The sequence below is a fragment of the Lepidochelys kempii genome, chromosome 10, assembly GCF_965140285.1.
Source record: "Lepidochelys kempii isolate rLepKem1 chromosome 10, rLepKem1.hap1, whole genome shotgun sequence".
NCBI lineage: Eukaryota > Metazoa > Chordata > Testudines > Cheloniidae > Lepidochelys > Lepidochelys kempii.
The window spans coordinates 65,372,178-65,388,987 of record NC_136389.1 but is presented as its reverse complement, the minus strand read 5'-3'; the positions used below and the strand labels follow the sequence as shown (position 1 = coordinate 65,388,987).

The 16,810-nt window shown below is 37.3% G+C and overlaps 1 protein-coding gene across 2 annotated transcripts in view; it reads left to right on the top strand.

Moving 5' to 3' along the window:
- COPS2 (COP9 signalosome subunit 2) overlaps window positions 1–16,605 on the top strand; it is a 34,499-nt gene extending 17,894 nt beyond the window's left edge. Inside the window, exons 4-13 of one of the 2 annotated variants that reach the window (XM_073303959.2) lie at window positions 3,128–3,253; window positions 4,734–4,823; window positions 4,948–5,025; window positions 5,958–6,132; window positions 6,882–7,060; window positions 7,187–7,239; window positions 10,244–10,341; window positions 12,732–12,814; window positions 14,903–14,961; window positions 15,852–16,605. In XM_073303959.2, the coding sequence (XP_073160060.1) occupies window positions 3,128–3,253; window positions 4,734–4,823; window positions 4,948–5,025; window positions 5,958–6,132; window positions 6,882–7,060; window positions 7,187–7,239; window positions 10,244–10,341; window positions 12,732–12,814; window positions 14,903–14,961; window positions 15,852–15,996 (1,086 nt within the window). In that variant the 3' untranslated portion in view covers window positions 15,997–16,605. Of the gene's footprint in view, window positions 1–3,127; window positions 3,254–4,712; window positions 4,824–4,947; window positions 5,026–5,957; window positions 6,133–6,881; window positions 7,061–7,186; window positions 7,240–10,243; window positions 10,342–12,731; window positions 12,815–14,902; window positions 14,962–15,851 lie in introns of both variants that reach the window. The other variant, XM_073303958.2, reaches the window with a different exon arrangement.
- Window positions 16,606–16,810: the final 205 nt, after the last annotated feature.

Below are 16,810 nucleotides of genomic sequence, written 5' to 3'. Positions count from 1 at the left end.
GCAGTTATGTAACAATGTAAAACTTTAGAGCAGACAAGTCCACTCAGTCCTACTTCTTCTTCAGCCAGTCGTTAAGACAAACAAGTTTGTTTACATTTACAGGAGATAATGCTGCCTGCTTCTTATTTACAATGTCACCTGAAAGTGAGAACAGGCGTTCATTCACATGGCATTTTTGTAGCCAGCGTTGCAAGGTGTTTACATGCCAGATATGTGAAAAATTCATATACCCCTTCATGCTTCAGCCGCCATTCCAGAGGACTTGCTTCCATGCTGATGATGGTCATTAAAAAAATAATGCATTAATTAAATTTGTGATTGAACTTCTTGGGGGAGAATTGTATGTCTCCTGCTCTGTTTTACCCGCATTCTGCCATATATTTCATGTTATAGGTCTCGGATGGTGACCCAGCACATGTTGTTCATTTTAAGAACATTTTCACTGCAGATTTGACAAAATGCAGAGAAGATACTAATGTGAGATTTCTAAAGATTGCTACAGCACTCAACCCAACGTTTAAGAATCAGAAGTGCCTTCCAAAATCTGAGAGGGATGAGGTGTGGAGAATGCTTTCAGAAGTCTTAAAAGGGCAACACTCCAATGCGGAAACTACCAGAATCTGAACCACCGAAAAAGAAAACCAACCTTCTGCTGGTGGCATCTGACTCAGATGATGAAAATGAACATACGTCGATCCGCACTACTTTGGATTCTTATCAAGCAGAACCAGTCGTCAGCATGGATGCGTGTCCTCTGGCATGGTAGTTGAAGCATGAAGGGACATGTGAATCTTTAGTTCGTCTGGCACGTAAATATCTTGCGACACCAGGTACAATAGTGCCATGAGAACTCCTGTTTTCACTTTCAGATGACATTGTAAACAAGAAGTGGGCAGCATTATCTCCTGCAAATCTAAACAAACTTGTTTGTCCGAGTGACTGGCTGAACAAGAAGTAGGACTGAATGGACTTTGCTTTATTTTTGAATGCAGTTATATTTTTGTACATAATTCTACATTTGTAAGTTCATCTTTCATCATAACAAGATTGCACTACAGTACTTGTATTAGGTAAATTGAAAAATACTGTTTTGTTTGTCATTTTTACAGTGCAAATATTTGTAATAAAAAATAAATATAAAGTGAGCACTGTAGACTTTATATTCTGTGTTGTAATTGAAATCAATATATTTGAAAATGCAGAAAACATCCACAAATATTTAAATAAATGGTATTCTGTTATTGTTTAACAGTGCGATTAATCGTGATTAATTTTTTAAATCGCTTGACAGCTCTACTCACAACATATTTCAATAATAGCAATCCCTCAAAATCTCATAACTTCATAAACACTACCAGTATACATATTTTGACAGAACAGTTGGGTTCAGCATATCATGACCTTTCATATGATATCTTACATGGCATGCTTTGTATGAAATATAATTATATGAGAGGGGTGGATATGGGGTTTCCAGGGTGATGCTTTGAGGTAGAGTGCCACCTTGCAGTTTTGATAATTTGTTTAAAGAAAAAAAATGGGCTGATGACATTTTACATATCAAGCTCAGCAAACAGAGAATTTTTAGAGTGTCTTATAAAGTTCAGTTTTTTATATGAATTACAGGTAACTAACGTGAAATATCTGTGACTGAATCCCCCCGGGTTGCAGCCTGGGACTGTGGGACCGCTGTGCCCCTTAACTCTTTCCAGCCTGGGCTATCTCTCATAATGCCTTGCTAGTGACCAGCAGCAAGCCCCTCCAGGTGCTGTGATCACTCAGCACAACAGCATGTGAAGCCCCACACACCCAGCTAGATTGCATGAATGCTTCGAGAGCCACTCATGACACACACAGAGAAAGGCACCAGAGCCAAATCCTCCCAGCACTGTACCTCAAAAATATACAGTTTTGCACTGCTCAAGATGGGCAGTGCAGATTTATTAATTGGTTCATCACTTCAGCAATGGAAAGTGGTTGTACACCAGCCTTTGTAACACCTGAGATTTGCCACACACTTCATACAAACTCACTGGTAAAGATAAACAGTTAAACAAATTTATTGACTATAAAGGATTTTAAGTGATAGGCAAAAAGTCAGAGTTCATTACCAAAAGAAATAAAATATAATCACGCAGTCTAAACACTCAACCGTATTAGACAGGGCAACAACTAGATTAAGCAGTTTTTTTCACCCCACTGGATATTGCATTCCTTAGTATACAGATTTCACCTTTGAAATCTGGGCCAGTCTCCTCTGTTGGGAGTCCTGTCGTCTTCTCAGTGTCTTAGTTGCTTGCAGCATAGGTGGGGACAGGAGTAGGGCCCAGTATGTGTCCTGTCTGTCTGGTTTATACCCTCAGTCCATGTGCTTGGAAAACACAAGTCCAGGCATGTCTGGGGGCACTGTTGAGTCTCCAAGCAAGGTTGAGCAATTCCCCTGGTGTGGCCTCATGTAGGTGAGTCATTGCAACTTAGCTCCCTTGCTGGATGATGGGTTGATACCCCACATGGGTGTTGCCTTCTTTCCTTGCTGTTGCCTCTGGGGAGCTAATGTCTGGCTGATTCCCCAACTTACAGCAAGTTTTAGTGACCGCCATACAACACAATTCTCATAACTTCATATGCATTAATGATATACATATATGGATAGAGAAATTACTTTCAGCAGGTCATAATCTTTCACCAATACCTTACAAAGCATGCTTTATGTAAGATCACGATTATATAAAAACAAGGAATATGGGGGTTCCAGGACGCTCCCCCAAGATATAGAATGTCACAACATCATTCACTATAATGTGTTGGTAGGAAATATGTTTTCTCACCAAATAATGTGGCCATGCTAATTCTCAAATAGACTTTTCTCTATTTAAACTTCTGTTCTGTGAAGATCCACTTAACTCACTTTTGACTGTGCCACTCATGAGTAATGTGGTGATCCTAAATAGGTGACAGAAAAATTAGAGCAATCACAGAAGTGCAATCACAGACATGCATCACTGCATAGTCTCTCTACTGTAATGTTTTTGGGTTTTCTGTGCATATTTATAGTTGTTAATATCTAATGGCAATGTTCAGTAAACAATTTTTCATGATTATGAATTATACATGTTTTTCCTCACAGACTAACTTTCCTGAAATGATGAACAGATATAAACAGCTATTGACCTACATACGGAGTGCAGTTACAAGAAATTACTCTGAAAAATCCATCAATTCTATTCTTGATTATATCTCCACTTCCAAACAGGTTAGATTATCATTCCTTTAATGTTGATGGTCCTCCTCCACCTGTCCATTTTTTGCCTTTTGGAAACCTGATTCTTGGTATAATTGGAGAACAGTTGTAATATTACATTTGTTACAGTATGATTAAATATTGTTCCCCACAATTTATTGATCATATGTTAAAAAATAACATGTCTTTAACTTTAATGTCCTCTACACAAGATTAAAGCAGGGTAGAAACTACTTTAGTATCTCTTACCTGGGATTTCTGTACAGCTAAATGTCACAAATGACATGTTTTTCAGCAAAGTGGCTACCACCATCAATAGGTTCTCAAATGTAATTTGTAGTTAAAATAACTCTCTCTACTCATTAATTTAGCACTCAGATACGGTAAGAAATGTGCCTACCTTTCTGACTAGTAAAGTAAGCAGACTAGGTACATGGGACCAGATTCATGGCCAAGCTCTGCTCTCTTTGTGCTACTAGAGCAGCATAAAGAAAGAAGAAAGCTCCTCTGAGCTCCTAGCTGGGGATGCCCAGCATGTGGAGAATCTCCAGCACACAGAGTTGACTTCTATGCCTTCCTTCCCTCTTGCAACACACTGGGAGGGACAGATGAAGTGGCTGGAGTGTGATATACTCTGGCAGTTCCAAGGATGGCAGTTCCTTAGGACCATACCGAATTTGGCAGTTTAGAGTATCTGTTCTAAGTTGTGCCAGGAGCTAGGACTGGAGAGAATCCGGGACTCATACCTGCAACCTGAAAGCCACTGGGCCCATATCCCAACTGCACCCAGCAGATAATCTGGACGTTAAGTGTACAGAAAGTTTCTCTCTCAACTTTCTAGATTATCTGATTTTAAAGAAAAATGCTATTGAACGCTCTGCAATTTTGGGTTTTACAGTTTGTTTCCATACAGGAACATCTTCTGGTCTTCTCTGAGCAGAACAGTCATAATTTTTTTTATTCTTATTTCATGCAGTATTTGGATAAGAGGGAGAAAATATCTTTTATTGACCCCTTCCCCTCCTATCCTTTTACCCTTGTTGATCTCTCTTTTTCAGTTTCCAGTAACAGTAATGCTAGGTTTTTATTAGTATTTTTCTTAGATACTTACATAACAATAATTTTATTATCTGCTTAAGATGGATAAGTAGCTTTGGTTCTTCACTAATATAATAAAAAATTGCAGTTTTTAAAACCTTGTGCAACTTATTTTGAATTAAAAGCTTACATCTGGGTGCTTCTAAATGCTTTTCAGTTCCAAACTTCAGTGAAATCTTCTATTTTATGGTAATGTTGATTATTTATTATGCTTAAGTTTTGTCATTTTAGTTGCAATTTCTGCTATTTATAAGTAATCGTTCAATAAGATGCAGATTTCTGTATCTTATTTGTGTTGAAGTTCAAACATGCACTTTTAGTTTGTTCAAACTGACTATATTAACAGGTACAAATTTGCTGTTTACAATTATAGAATTCTGATTTTTTATGCCAGATGGATTTGCTTCAGGAATTTTATGAAACAACACTTGAAGCTCTGAAAGATGCTAAGAATGATAGATTGTGGTTTAAGACAAACACAAAGGTAAAATATAAAAATAATATTTAGTTTTAATTTTTGCTTTCTATAACTTTCTTAAATTACAAGTCTTAATTTTATAAATTCTAAAATCCTAATTGTCCTAATGGCTTTAATTTTTTAATTACAGCTTGGCAAATTATATTTAGAACGAGAAGAATATGGAAAATTACAGAAGATTTTGCGTCAGTTGCATCAGTCATGCCAGGTACAGTACAGTAGATATTTTAAAAAAATACTTTACTACCCCAAAACTACTTGTAAAATCATTCACTGTAACTTTGTATTTAGTACTAATTTCACATCCAGTTTTCAGGCCAGGAGAATGGCATATCATTGGGATTTGTAAATAAAAATTAAATCTAATGCTTGTTTTCATTCCTTATCTGTTTGGTAACTTGAAATAAAAATCATAAAATAGTTATTTGCTGGTAAAAAGATGAATTTTTATAACCATCAGACAGTAACTGCATTATCGTTGCATTTCACTTAGGTTCGGGAATGAGAAGTATTTGTGAATTATTATTCCTTTTAATGTATTATTAAAATTAATACAAACTGTTCGGCAGAAAAAAACTATATTTAAATCAATAGAGAAGCAAAAATTCTAAATGAAGCTTAACCGTAGGTGAAAGCTTTGGCCTTTATTTCATTATGGAAAAAATATATATAGCCAGTTGCTTTGGCCAAATCAGCCCCCGGCTTTGCCTATCTTCTCCATCTTTATGCTGAACAAAGATGATGTACACCTGGGAATCTGGCCTATTATTAGCAATATTATGTTCATGAATACATCACTGCTCTCTTGCAGTGGTTACGTGGCTTTAACTTGTGTATACTGAAAGAAATTCATAAGATATGAAATGTACAGAAGGTCAACTCTTGAAGTCCTTACTCAAGCAAAACTCATAGTAAAGTCAGTATTTTTACCCAAGTGGAAAAACTTCAGAACTTGGTCCATGCTAGCTTCCTTGAACATTGTTTGAATTTCACTGGTTGTATTAAAAATATGGTATTTGGAAACTTCCTTATTTTTGGCAAGAGATTTCTGAAAATATTTAGTAACACACTTTTATATTACTAGAATGTGACCTCAGCATTACTTCAAGATTCACAGTATTCATTATTACTCTTTCCTAGACTGATGATGGAGAAGATGATTTAAAAAAGGGCACCCAGCTATTGGAAATCTATGCATTGGAAATTCAAATGTATACAGCACAGAAAAATAACAAAAAACTTAAAGCACTGTACGAACAGTCATTGCACATCAAGTCTGCCATTCCTCATCCACTGATCATGGGGGTCATCAGAGGCAAGTTTTTTTTATATTACTACTTTAAAATTCCTTTTGTTCAGACCAGTGTCACTTAACATAAATTTAAACATATCTTATTTTTTTTGTTTCAACTGAAAATACATTACAGAAAACATTCCATATATCTGATCTCATTGAATTGCACTGGCAACTACAAAAGCATTAGGATTCACTAGAAGTACCTATTTACTGGCCAGTAAAGGTTGACTGATTTGTAATGAGAGCATGTACCATCTCTGAAAGCACCTTTCACCAGGTTATGGCTATCACTTGTCTCCTCTGCTGACAGGAAACCTGCCAGTTAGAGCAGTAAAAGGAAAACAATATTTCTCATTTGACTTTCTAAATAGTTTTTCTAAAAATATGTTGGACAGCTCCCATAAATAGATAATGTTGCTGTGCATTCTCTTTGAAGTTTGTCATTGGGATAAATTCCAACTGAGTAAATGTATTAATTTGCAACCTTTTAACAAAAAGCTTGCAAAGGTATACTTCCCTTTATAGTTACTGTGTGATCTTAGGAGTGGTTATTTTTAATAATACTTGAATTGGAAAGCCAAAAAAGAAGCAGCCGCCTTATATTGATGTGCTAATGCTTTTTCTCAGCAGTTTTCATGAATTTTAAAAATAACCCTGAAAATATATTCAGGAATCAGTTTAGACATAGGATGGTACATTTAGTAGGATCGTTCTGATAAATGGCTGCAAGCACACAGCTTCTCCTGTCATCATTGTTTTCTTTTCAGAATGTGGAGGCAAAATGCACTTAAGGGAAGGAGAATTTGAAAAGGCACACACTGACTTTTTTGAAGCATTCAAGAATTATGATGAATCAGGGAGTCCTAGAAGAACCACTTGCTTAAAATATTTGGTCCTAGCAAACATGCTGATGAAGTCCGGAATAAATCCATTTGACTCTCAGGAGGTATACTTTATAAATGTGCACGAGTCGGCTTAGCTGCTGCTTTTCCAGTTTAGTAGGGAAATTGGCATAAATACCTTCCCCCCCCCCCCACCTAAATGTACTTATTATGGTTTCTGTTCTGTGTAGGCTAAACCATACAAAAATGATCCAGAGATTCTAGCAATGACAAATTTAGTAAGGTAAGAAATTTTATATTTTCCTGAAGGGCAAAGCTACACTTGCTCCTAACCATGAAACAGATATTTTGGGTTTTTGGTTTTGTTGAAAATAATACAAACAGACTTTTTCATAGGTATCATACCAGCATTTCGGTTTGGGATTTTCAATGTTTCTGTTGTTCAGAAGCTTTCTATTTAGTGTGGTCTATATCAGTAATATTCAGACTGCAGCCCATGAGCCGCAAGTAGCTCTTTAATGTGTTTCCTGCGGTGCTTTGCAGCACATGATATTAAAATGGGGTGTGATTTAATCAGGATGCTTTCACTATGTTAACTAATTACTGTTGATAATATAATAATACTTAGTCATTTTGGTGTGAGAGTGTGTGTGTGTGTGTGTATGCATGCATGTATAATATATATATAAAACTAAATATTTCCCTTGACATACTGTTTAAATATGAATATATAATACTATAGTAAATGAAACAATGAATTCACACTACTGTGGCTGTGTTGAGTAATGATGATTGCTAATTTGGCTCCTGAACCACTGAGGTCTGAGTATCACTGATCTACACAAAATTCTCTACAGTACCAGTTTAAAAAGACCCCACTAAGAACATATACTACTTTGTTTTACAGCTCAAACAATAGATCATGCTGAATTCCTATCTAGTTTCATTAATGTTATTGTTTTTCCCTAAAGGCAAGTGTCTTCCAAATATCCTAATTCTGAATGATGAGATTTTATTGCAAGACTGGGGAACTGACTAAAAAGATGTTCTTTGTGGTTTGAACATCTGAGAGATCACATTCGTTTGCAGGTTTTATGGCTAAATAGCTTCCAACTATCAGCTTATTTACTGTGATTTATGTAGTGAAATTTTGATTGAACCTTGTATTCAGAAGCAAGAATTATATTTATAATTGATATAATTATATTTAATTGTATTTTTTGTATATAAAAGCTGCAAATTTAGTTCTTTTCTTTCCATGAGCTGATCCTTCTCTCTTATAGTTCACCATAATATTAAAAAAAACATTCACATGTGGTTTTTTGTTTGTTTTTTTTTCCCTTTAGGAAATAACATGAGTGCTCTTTTTTGTAGAAGTTCAATATGTTGCATGATAGTAGCAGCCCAGACTCTTTATTCCAGTAATATATTTAATAATCCTGGAATAGAGGGTATTTAAAGAAATTTACAACTGCCTTTGTCACTGGTGTTTCAAGGCATTCAAAGTTTCCAAAATGGCCAATGCTGACTGTACAAATTCAAATTTGGTCATTTAGAATCTGATTTTTCAGAGTTGCTGACCACCTGCAAATACAGTGGCAGCTGGGAATGCCCAGGACTTCTGAAAATCAGGCCCGTTAAGCTTTTCTTGAAGGCTGATATGGTATGTTATATTAGTAGGATGATTTGGAGGCATTGCTATGCAGTATTTTCACACATCAAGGCATGTGTGCCAAAGGAGTTTTCAGGCAGGGTTTTTTGGAATAGAGCTTTCAAGTCTCAAATCCTGCAAGCATGTGCATCCCTAAGCATATGAAGATCCAAAGTGCTACATGGATTTTTACAGATAATGTGGTCAGCATCGTTTAGGCCCTAGGGTATCAAGACCATCAGCTTACGTAGATTGTATTGAGGCAGTTTTTCCATGCTTTGCTGTGAAATCAGTTAGTTCCTGTCCACTGTAAGCAGATTCTGTCTTGACAAATAAGAAGCAATCTGTGTTCAGTTCTCTTCTGCAGTCAAAAGATGGGGAATTCCTTTGTCCAAGTTTTGAAATAAATAGTTAACACTGTGGGCCAAACATTGTTCAGATACAACTACTGTTTGCTATCATTTGCTCAAAAACAACAACATTCCTGAAACCAAAGAGGCATATGCATTATTGACCTAATGATGAATAAAGGATTTGGCAATCTGTGGAGGGATTACTTCAGAGAATTTCAATTCCATATACGTCCTTTCTACTTTAGTTTCATGCTTTCATGTAAATGTGAGACAGAAGGAACTCCCACGTGGTTTTAGCAAGCCTGCTTTCATTCATACTACCTAATTTATATTCTGTATCTTTAGATCTGAGTGTATTTGTCTCTCAAAAATATGAAAGCAAGTAAAAAATATAACACAAATTAAGCTGCAGCAGATAATATCAGTTTTGTTAAGGTTCCAGTGCTATTCTTAATTTCTACTATAATTAGAAACTAAATTTGCATTTAGATTTTCCATGGGGAACTTATACACTTTGTCCATTGTAAAACAACTTTGCTTGTGGGGTACCCTTTGAAACTTTATACGTAATTTAAATGCCATTTAATTATTAGATGTTTCATATCACGTTTATCAACTATTACAAACATTTGCTTCTGCATTGTTTATCATCTCCTCAGGGTTGATCCACAATGAAGTCTTAATGCTGAGGTTATGGCGTCATAATTATTTTGTCATAGACTTTGATGTGTATAAGCACAAAGATGACTTCAGTCTAGGGTCAGTCAGAAAGAATATCCACATTATGAAGAAAGTCATTACTAAAATACACACATTCACTGAATGCATATATTGGACAATACATTGCTGATGCCTCTTGGCACTTAAACACAGGAGGTTCCGATAAGGTGCATCAGGACACATCCATATTAACATAACAAAACAATTGAGTAACTTTGAGTGACTATATTTTTAGTGTTTTTAATAGGATAACTTTTTAAAATACAAATCGTTCAAAACCAATTTATAGTTGCAAAAGGGCAGAATGTTCATATTAAACTTCTGTGAACACTAACAAAACATAGTAGAAGAAATGGAGCTACAGTGTTATCCTAAGACGCATGTTTTCAACACCCTTTTATCTTAAGCATCCTCAATTTCTAACTGTCAGAAAGATTGTGACTGTAATTCTTTGCTACCAATATTTAATATACTTTTTAGCATGTGGAAACTGGAAATCTTATCCTGATCTGAAACTTTTTTTACTTGACAAAACTGTAATTCACTCTCCTTTATTGTTGAAGTGCCTATCAGAATAATGACATCACTGAATTTGAGAAGATTCTGAAAACAAATCACAGCAACATCATGGACGATCCCTTCATAAGGGAACACATTGAAGGTATGGTTACAGGAGGTTGTTGTCACAGTTCAGGGCAACTGCACCTGTATTTCCCCTGAGTGGGCACTAGCTTCAGGCTTCCAGCTCCCTAGTTTTTGCCTTTCTGGATGGAGACCCGTGTCTCTCTGCCTGCAGACCAGAGTATTTCTAGGCTGCATGGTTCCTTGCCTTCACTACGTTCTTCCCAGCACGGGCAAGTTGCCCAAAGGCACATGCTTGCTTTCTCTCAGAAATGGTTAACAGGTGTAATTGCTACAGTACTACACAGTTCTTTGTGTGCAAGCCTATTTTTTTTATTAACATAAAAAGCAATACAGAGAAAACATATTAAAAACAATAAAGAACCTACACCCATACTAATAAGCTTACCAGATGTTACTCTAACATGGATTCTGGCAGGAATCTCCTTCTCCCCCCACCTAACAGGATTCAGCTTGTGGTTACAATTCATTATAGCCTCAACTCTGAACTACCACACTCATAACATGTTTAGTCCACCCTTTATACAGTTCAGGGGTCTTTGACCTGGAGTTTCTAGGAGCACGTTGACCATGGGCTTTCCTCCCTTGAGGATAGCTTGAAAAGGGAGGATTCAAAGAGAGTCATTTGCATCCACTTCTCAGGTATTGGTCTAAAAAGTCCTTTGAAGTTCCTAATACCATCCAGAGATTGCATTAGTCAGTCTCTCCTGTAGAAGATAGATACACTCAGTTCCACAGGAATACAAACAATTGTATTTTTAATACAATGGACTCCAAAGACGTTAAACTTTAATTCAGAGTTTAGCTTCATTCAGTAAACATCACTCAGGATATTGTCAATCTGTCCCAGTTGTAATCCTGTTTTTTCTCTGACTTGTTAAGATATATTTCTTCTGCACTGGGAGAATAATAAAAAATAAATGTTCCTTATGAGTTAGTGTTTAAAAACTCTATTACTGGAAGTCAGTGTTAATGAGATGCTTTGTTATATAACGGTGAAAATTACCAAAACAATAGTTGCTTTAGGTAAAAGGAGCACATTTGCAACCAGATTTATGAATAAAAACAGCAGCAAACCTAGAGCCTCATCTTTTGAAGTAATGGAAAAATTACAGTTGACTTCAGTCAGCTTTGGATGAGGCCCCGACTGAGGAAAAGCATGTGTGGTTAACAGCTCATGAGGGCAATCTGAATATGACTAAAACTGTTATTCGTAAAAGATACCTAATTGCATGGAAGTCATTGGGTCAGATCCTATGATGCAGCCAAACTATGCAGAATGTGATGGTGTCTTAAAACTCAATCTTTGTGCTCCCGAGTAGTGCTCTGTGCAGGTTATCCATCCTTTCCCCTGTGTTGTATTTTGAGGGCATAGTATAGGGATCCATCAGCCACCCCGCCTTTTTCTCAAGCCATAGTCCATTTTCATTGCTACACCAGAAGCGGGGAGAGTATGTGGGGTTAGAACCTCTATTAGCTCTTTATCACTGAAGGATCATCCTTAGACGGAGGTGATCCTTCCTGGACCAATTAATATGGCTTTTTAGCCAAATGTGATTAATAATGCAGTGAAATGTGCCTACACTGCCTTGGAAGATCTGGCCCATTATGGCATTGATTGTCACTAATTAAAATAAAAAGTATTGTTGTGTATTCCTATATAGTGTTAAGTTTGGGTTTTCACCCAATTCATGTGAGAGATTTGATAAGCGTACAAACAGCAGTAAAACAGTCAGCTGGCCGAGTGAAGGAAAACAGAACAGGCTTAAAAAATATTCATACATATTTATTAACAGCTCATGCATGCATATTTTTAATTTATTAAACTTGCAGTTTATCTAGTGAGAAAGTGAAAAACATTCTTAGCTGCTGCACAGACTCTTCACATTGCAACTCTGCCACAACTCCTTGTCTTGTTAGGCTATTGAACTCTGATTCTGCAAACAGACTTCAGTGGGGTTACTTCTGTGCTTAAAATCAAGCATATGCGTATTTGCGGGGTTAGTGCCTTAAACTTTTCACATTTTGGTGAAAGACAGGTATTTCTGTAGTAAGCTGAGATGGTAAAGATACTGTGCAATATTGTGTACCATTTATCCAGTTTCTTAGAATAACTTTAAAATAGTTACAAACTATTTTGAAAACTGTATTTTCAAGCTTAAATAAGTTTTAACATAACCAGTACTCCTGCTAATACCCAGGCTGCGCTACATACTGTGAAACAACCAGTGAAGAAAGATGGCTTATTTTTACAACGTGGGAGTACTTATTACCATATAGGATCATAGCAGTCAAGAGATGGAAAAGACCCACTAGATATAAATATGGATCTATATTGCACACTTGCTCATTTGAATATGTAACCATTGTTCTTACAATAGTTACTTATTTGTTTTTCTTCTCTTACAGAGCTTTTGCGAAACATCAGAACACAAGTGCTTATAAAATTAATTAAGCCTTATACAAGAATACATATTCCTTTTATTTCTAAGGTACTTATCAGAGGAGATTTGTATTTGTTTAAATTAACGACAATTATAAATCAGCATAGCTGTTAAACAAATACAGCACTTTCCTAAATGGAACATCTGAAAATGTAGCATGGCCCCCAAAATGCAGTTAATAGAATACTGACAGTTTTGCAGTGTGTAACTGTAAATTTACATGTAATCTGAACGATTCTTATTAATGCTATAGTAAATGTTTAAGATGTTTAGCTGCCAATTTTGCAGCATAGAGATGCACTTGCTTTTGTAAAAAAACTTGAAAGTGCATAATTCCTCTTAGGCAACTATAATAAATATGAACTAGCATGCACAAACTCCAATGAAATTTCAGCTGTTTTAAACCCTTCTTGTCTAGCAGATATCATTAAAGGTCAGTGATGTCAGAGTTGTAAGTCTGACAAGAGATGGAATAACAAATTCATAAATTAAAAAGCCAGAAAGGAATATTATGATTATCTAGTCTGACCTCCTGCATAACAAAATTGAAGTGAATTTCCATCTATTGTGAGGGGGGAAATGTACTTTTATGACCTTTGTTAATGTTTGATTAGATTGATGGCATGGTAAAATGTATGAACTACTAAGGAAGAGTTAAGCATAGGTTTTATAATATAAGCACAAAATCTAAGGCTGATAAAATTGTCTTTTAAATAATTACTTACTGTAACCTGTGTACATTTTTTTTTAAAGATGCCATTCATCAAATTTGCAGCACAAGATAGGCCAGGAGCTCCGCTGCTACTTACATATTTGGCCTTCTGAAGCATTGCTAGTGAACACATGCAGAGTTTTTCTTTTCCCCCGGGGGTGCTCCACCACCACTCTGCCCTGAGGCCCTGCCCTCACCCTGCCTCTTCCCGCCCCTGCTCTGCCTCCTTTTCTAGTCCCCACCCCTGCTCCCCCCACCCCCAGATCCCTGCCTGCTCTCTGCCCTCCCCAAGCCTCTCTCCCAGCTGCCGGTCAGCTGTTTGGCGCACCTTTTTTTTTTTTTTTCTGCGGGTGCTCCAGCCCCGGAGAACCCATGGAGTCAGCGCCTATGAATGCATGCCCATTCCATTCCAACTGTTAGACCAGGGGTGGCCAGACAGTTAAAGTGCAGCTCACAGAGCCCTCCCCACATCCCCCATTCTCTGCCTATCAGACTGGGGGGGAGGAGCACAGAGTTTCTACCTTGCAGTGGTGTGGTGGGGCTAGGGGCTTCTGCCAGAGGCAACTGGTTCCTGCTGAAAAGGGGGGGTACAATTTAAAGGTTCGTTCCTCCCCAACACTTGAGTCATGCCCCCTCAGGCACGCACCCCTTACCCTCAGCAGCCCCACCCTGCAGCTCCCAGGTGTTAGCTCTGCATGGAGAGGCAGCAGCAAAAGCAGCGGCTGTCCCTGCAGCTCCCAGCTGTTTGCCGCTGCCTCTCCCCATAGCCGCAGCTCCCAGCTTGCCGTCTCCAGCAGTTGCCGCGCAGGGAGGGGGCCCAGTGGCACCATGTGACAGAGCAGGGCCAGCAAACCCTAGCAAAAATCTGGGGGGGCACATGACACCCTCTTCCCCCCAAGTGTTGCCTTGGCTTCTGCCCAGTGGAGGGTCTCAGGGTTTTAGCCCCATAGAGTGCACCTGCCAGGGCACGGGGCGTTAGCTCCATGGGGTGCACCTGCCAAGGCTCGGGGTGTCAGCAGGAGTGGCGATGAAGCCCTGAGCCACAGCAGGTGTGCCCCAGCTCTTCAACTTCTGAAGATTGCCATATGAGGCACAGAGGGTGAGTAAGTTTGGCCACCCCTGTATTACACCTCATATAATTGTCTGATCAGTTCCTTTATGACTGCAATCAGTGAACGAGTTCTCTGCGGGAGCTGCTTACTGAAATTTAGGGGTGGCATCTTGAGCTCTTCCGAGATGCTGCTGATCTTGTTGACAGTGTATATCTTGGTTGTTCTTTTCCTATTCTCTCCGATTATTATTGACTTGGTACTATATTCTGACATTAAGAAACTGAGCTCAGTACTTACATGTGAAAATTAAAATTAAAAAATGTTGGTTGCGAAATAGTACAATGGCAACATAACAAGAGTTTTCTGTCTTAGGAATTAAACATAGATGTAGCTGACGTGGAGAGCTTGCTTGTGCAGTGCATATTGGATAAGTATGTACTTTCCTCCTATTTCTGATTATTGAATGTCTTAAAACTGTAGTGTAGAAAAAACAGCAAATCGTGTGTGTATGTTTCCCCTGAAAATGCCATTTGATTCTACAATTATATAAGATAATGTGTAAGCTACGTCCTTTGGAGCTGTTTGGGTTAGTAACATGAGTCACATTAGAAGATGTGAATTCAGAAGATCTTTAAGTAGTTTGAATGGTATGATTTTACATTACTTTTGCATTTTATAATAGCATATGATTGAATCACTATGCCAAATTACGTAAGTTATATATTATTAACTAGTGTTTAAATCTATAAATATGTAAAGATTTTAAAAGCCTTTTATTTTAAGGGAATAGTGTCTAAACCTCCTACCTAATTTGCAAGTCTCAGCCATAGTTTATAAAACAACTGGATAATTTTTTTGTATTGATTTATTTTTTAGTTAAAAAGAAGTTTTTCCCTGTTCCCTGAATTTAAAAAAAATATATTTTTCTTTTAATTCCTATATTTGAGAAACCTTATTGGAAGCAGTGAATTCACTGTAAAACAAAGATCAGGTGTTCTCTAAAATGTTGTTCATATGGGGTGGCCTTAAATTCCTACAAGCACCTCTGAGCCATGTGCACTGCATGCACGTTGGTCCTAGTGTCTCTATCCATAAGTGTTTGGCAGGGGAAGTGAGTCTGCAGTTTAACCTCTTATCATAATTTCCCACCGGGCACTACATTGTGCAGATGTTAAATTCCTAGGCCAGTCAAGCTCTCAAATAAATCCTAATGTCTTTGTTTTGCATTAGTTGAGTGTGTGTTTTGAACGAATTACTGTTGTTTCAGATTTTTAATGTGGATTACAGATGTATCTAATTAGGGTTTTTTGTGTCTTTCTAGCACTATTCATGGCCGAATTGATCAAGTCAACCAGCTCCTTGAACTGGATCATCAGAAGAGGGGAGGTGCACGGTATACGGCATTAGATAAATGGACCAACCAACTAAATTCTCTCAACCAGGCTGTAGTCAGCAAGCTGGCTTAACAGAAAACAAGCTTTTACAAAATGTACTTAAGGCAACAGTGCGGTGATGTAAACTTTAAAAGAACTGGGAATGGCAAAACTACTGTCGGTTGATGTGCCCTGAAATTATTGGAGTTATGGCAGAAGTGCTTTTTTGATCAGCTGGTTTGTGTTTTGCTGCTGCATTTATCCCAAGAAAAACAGCTTTAATCTCCAGAAGAAAACCAAAATGCCACGGGATTTATGCTGTATTGACATCTCGCCCTAAACATACAACATGATAGTAATTTGTCAAGGGCAACTAATGACCAGAGAGAAGATTTTTGTCATGATTTTAAATACACTGACACGTTACTGTTGGTTAAATTTAAACATGTTTTACCTGCAGAAATTCTCTCACAGAAATAACCTGCAATAACTTGAAATGCATACCCTTTTGAACACTTCCTTTTCTCATGTATAAATTGAAATGTTTGCTGCATTTTTCAAAATGTCAATTCTCCAAAAATGTGTCCGTATATTTCTGTACCTGCAGCGTAGTAAAGGTTTAGAGGAAACCCCGTAATTATAGTGGCATACTGTCACTTAGGTTTCAAGCAGCAAAATAAACAGTGCAGTTCAGAAATTGTACAGTTTGTTTCTTGATGTGTTTTCATTACATTTTGTTTTTTTAGAAAAGTAGGTAAGTGAATATTCCTCACCTCAGATAATGAGAACATTTTGGAGATTAAATCTTAACCTTGGTGCATGCTTTTGGTTTATTTCTTACCATATTTATGTACAAATATTATAGAGATTTAAGAACTGATATCTAGCAGTCTTGCTGATTTTTAAG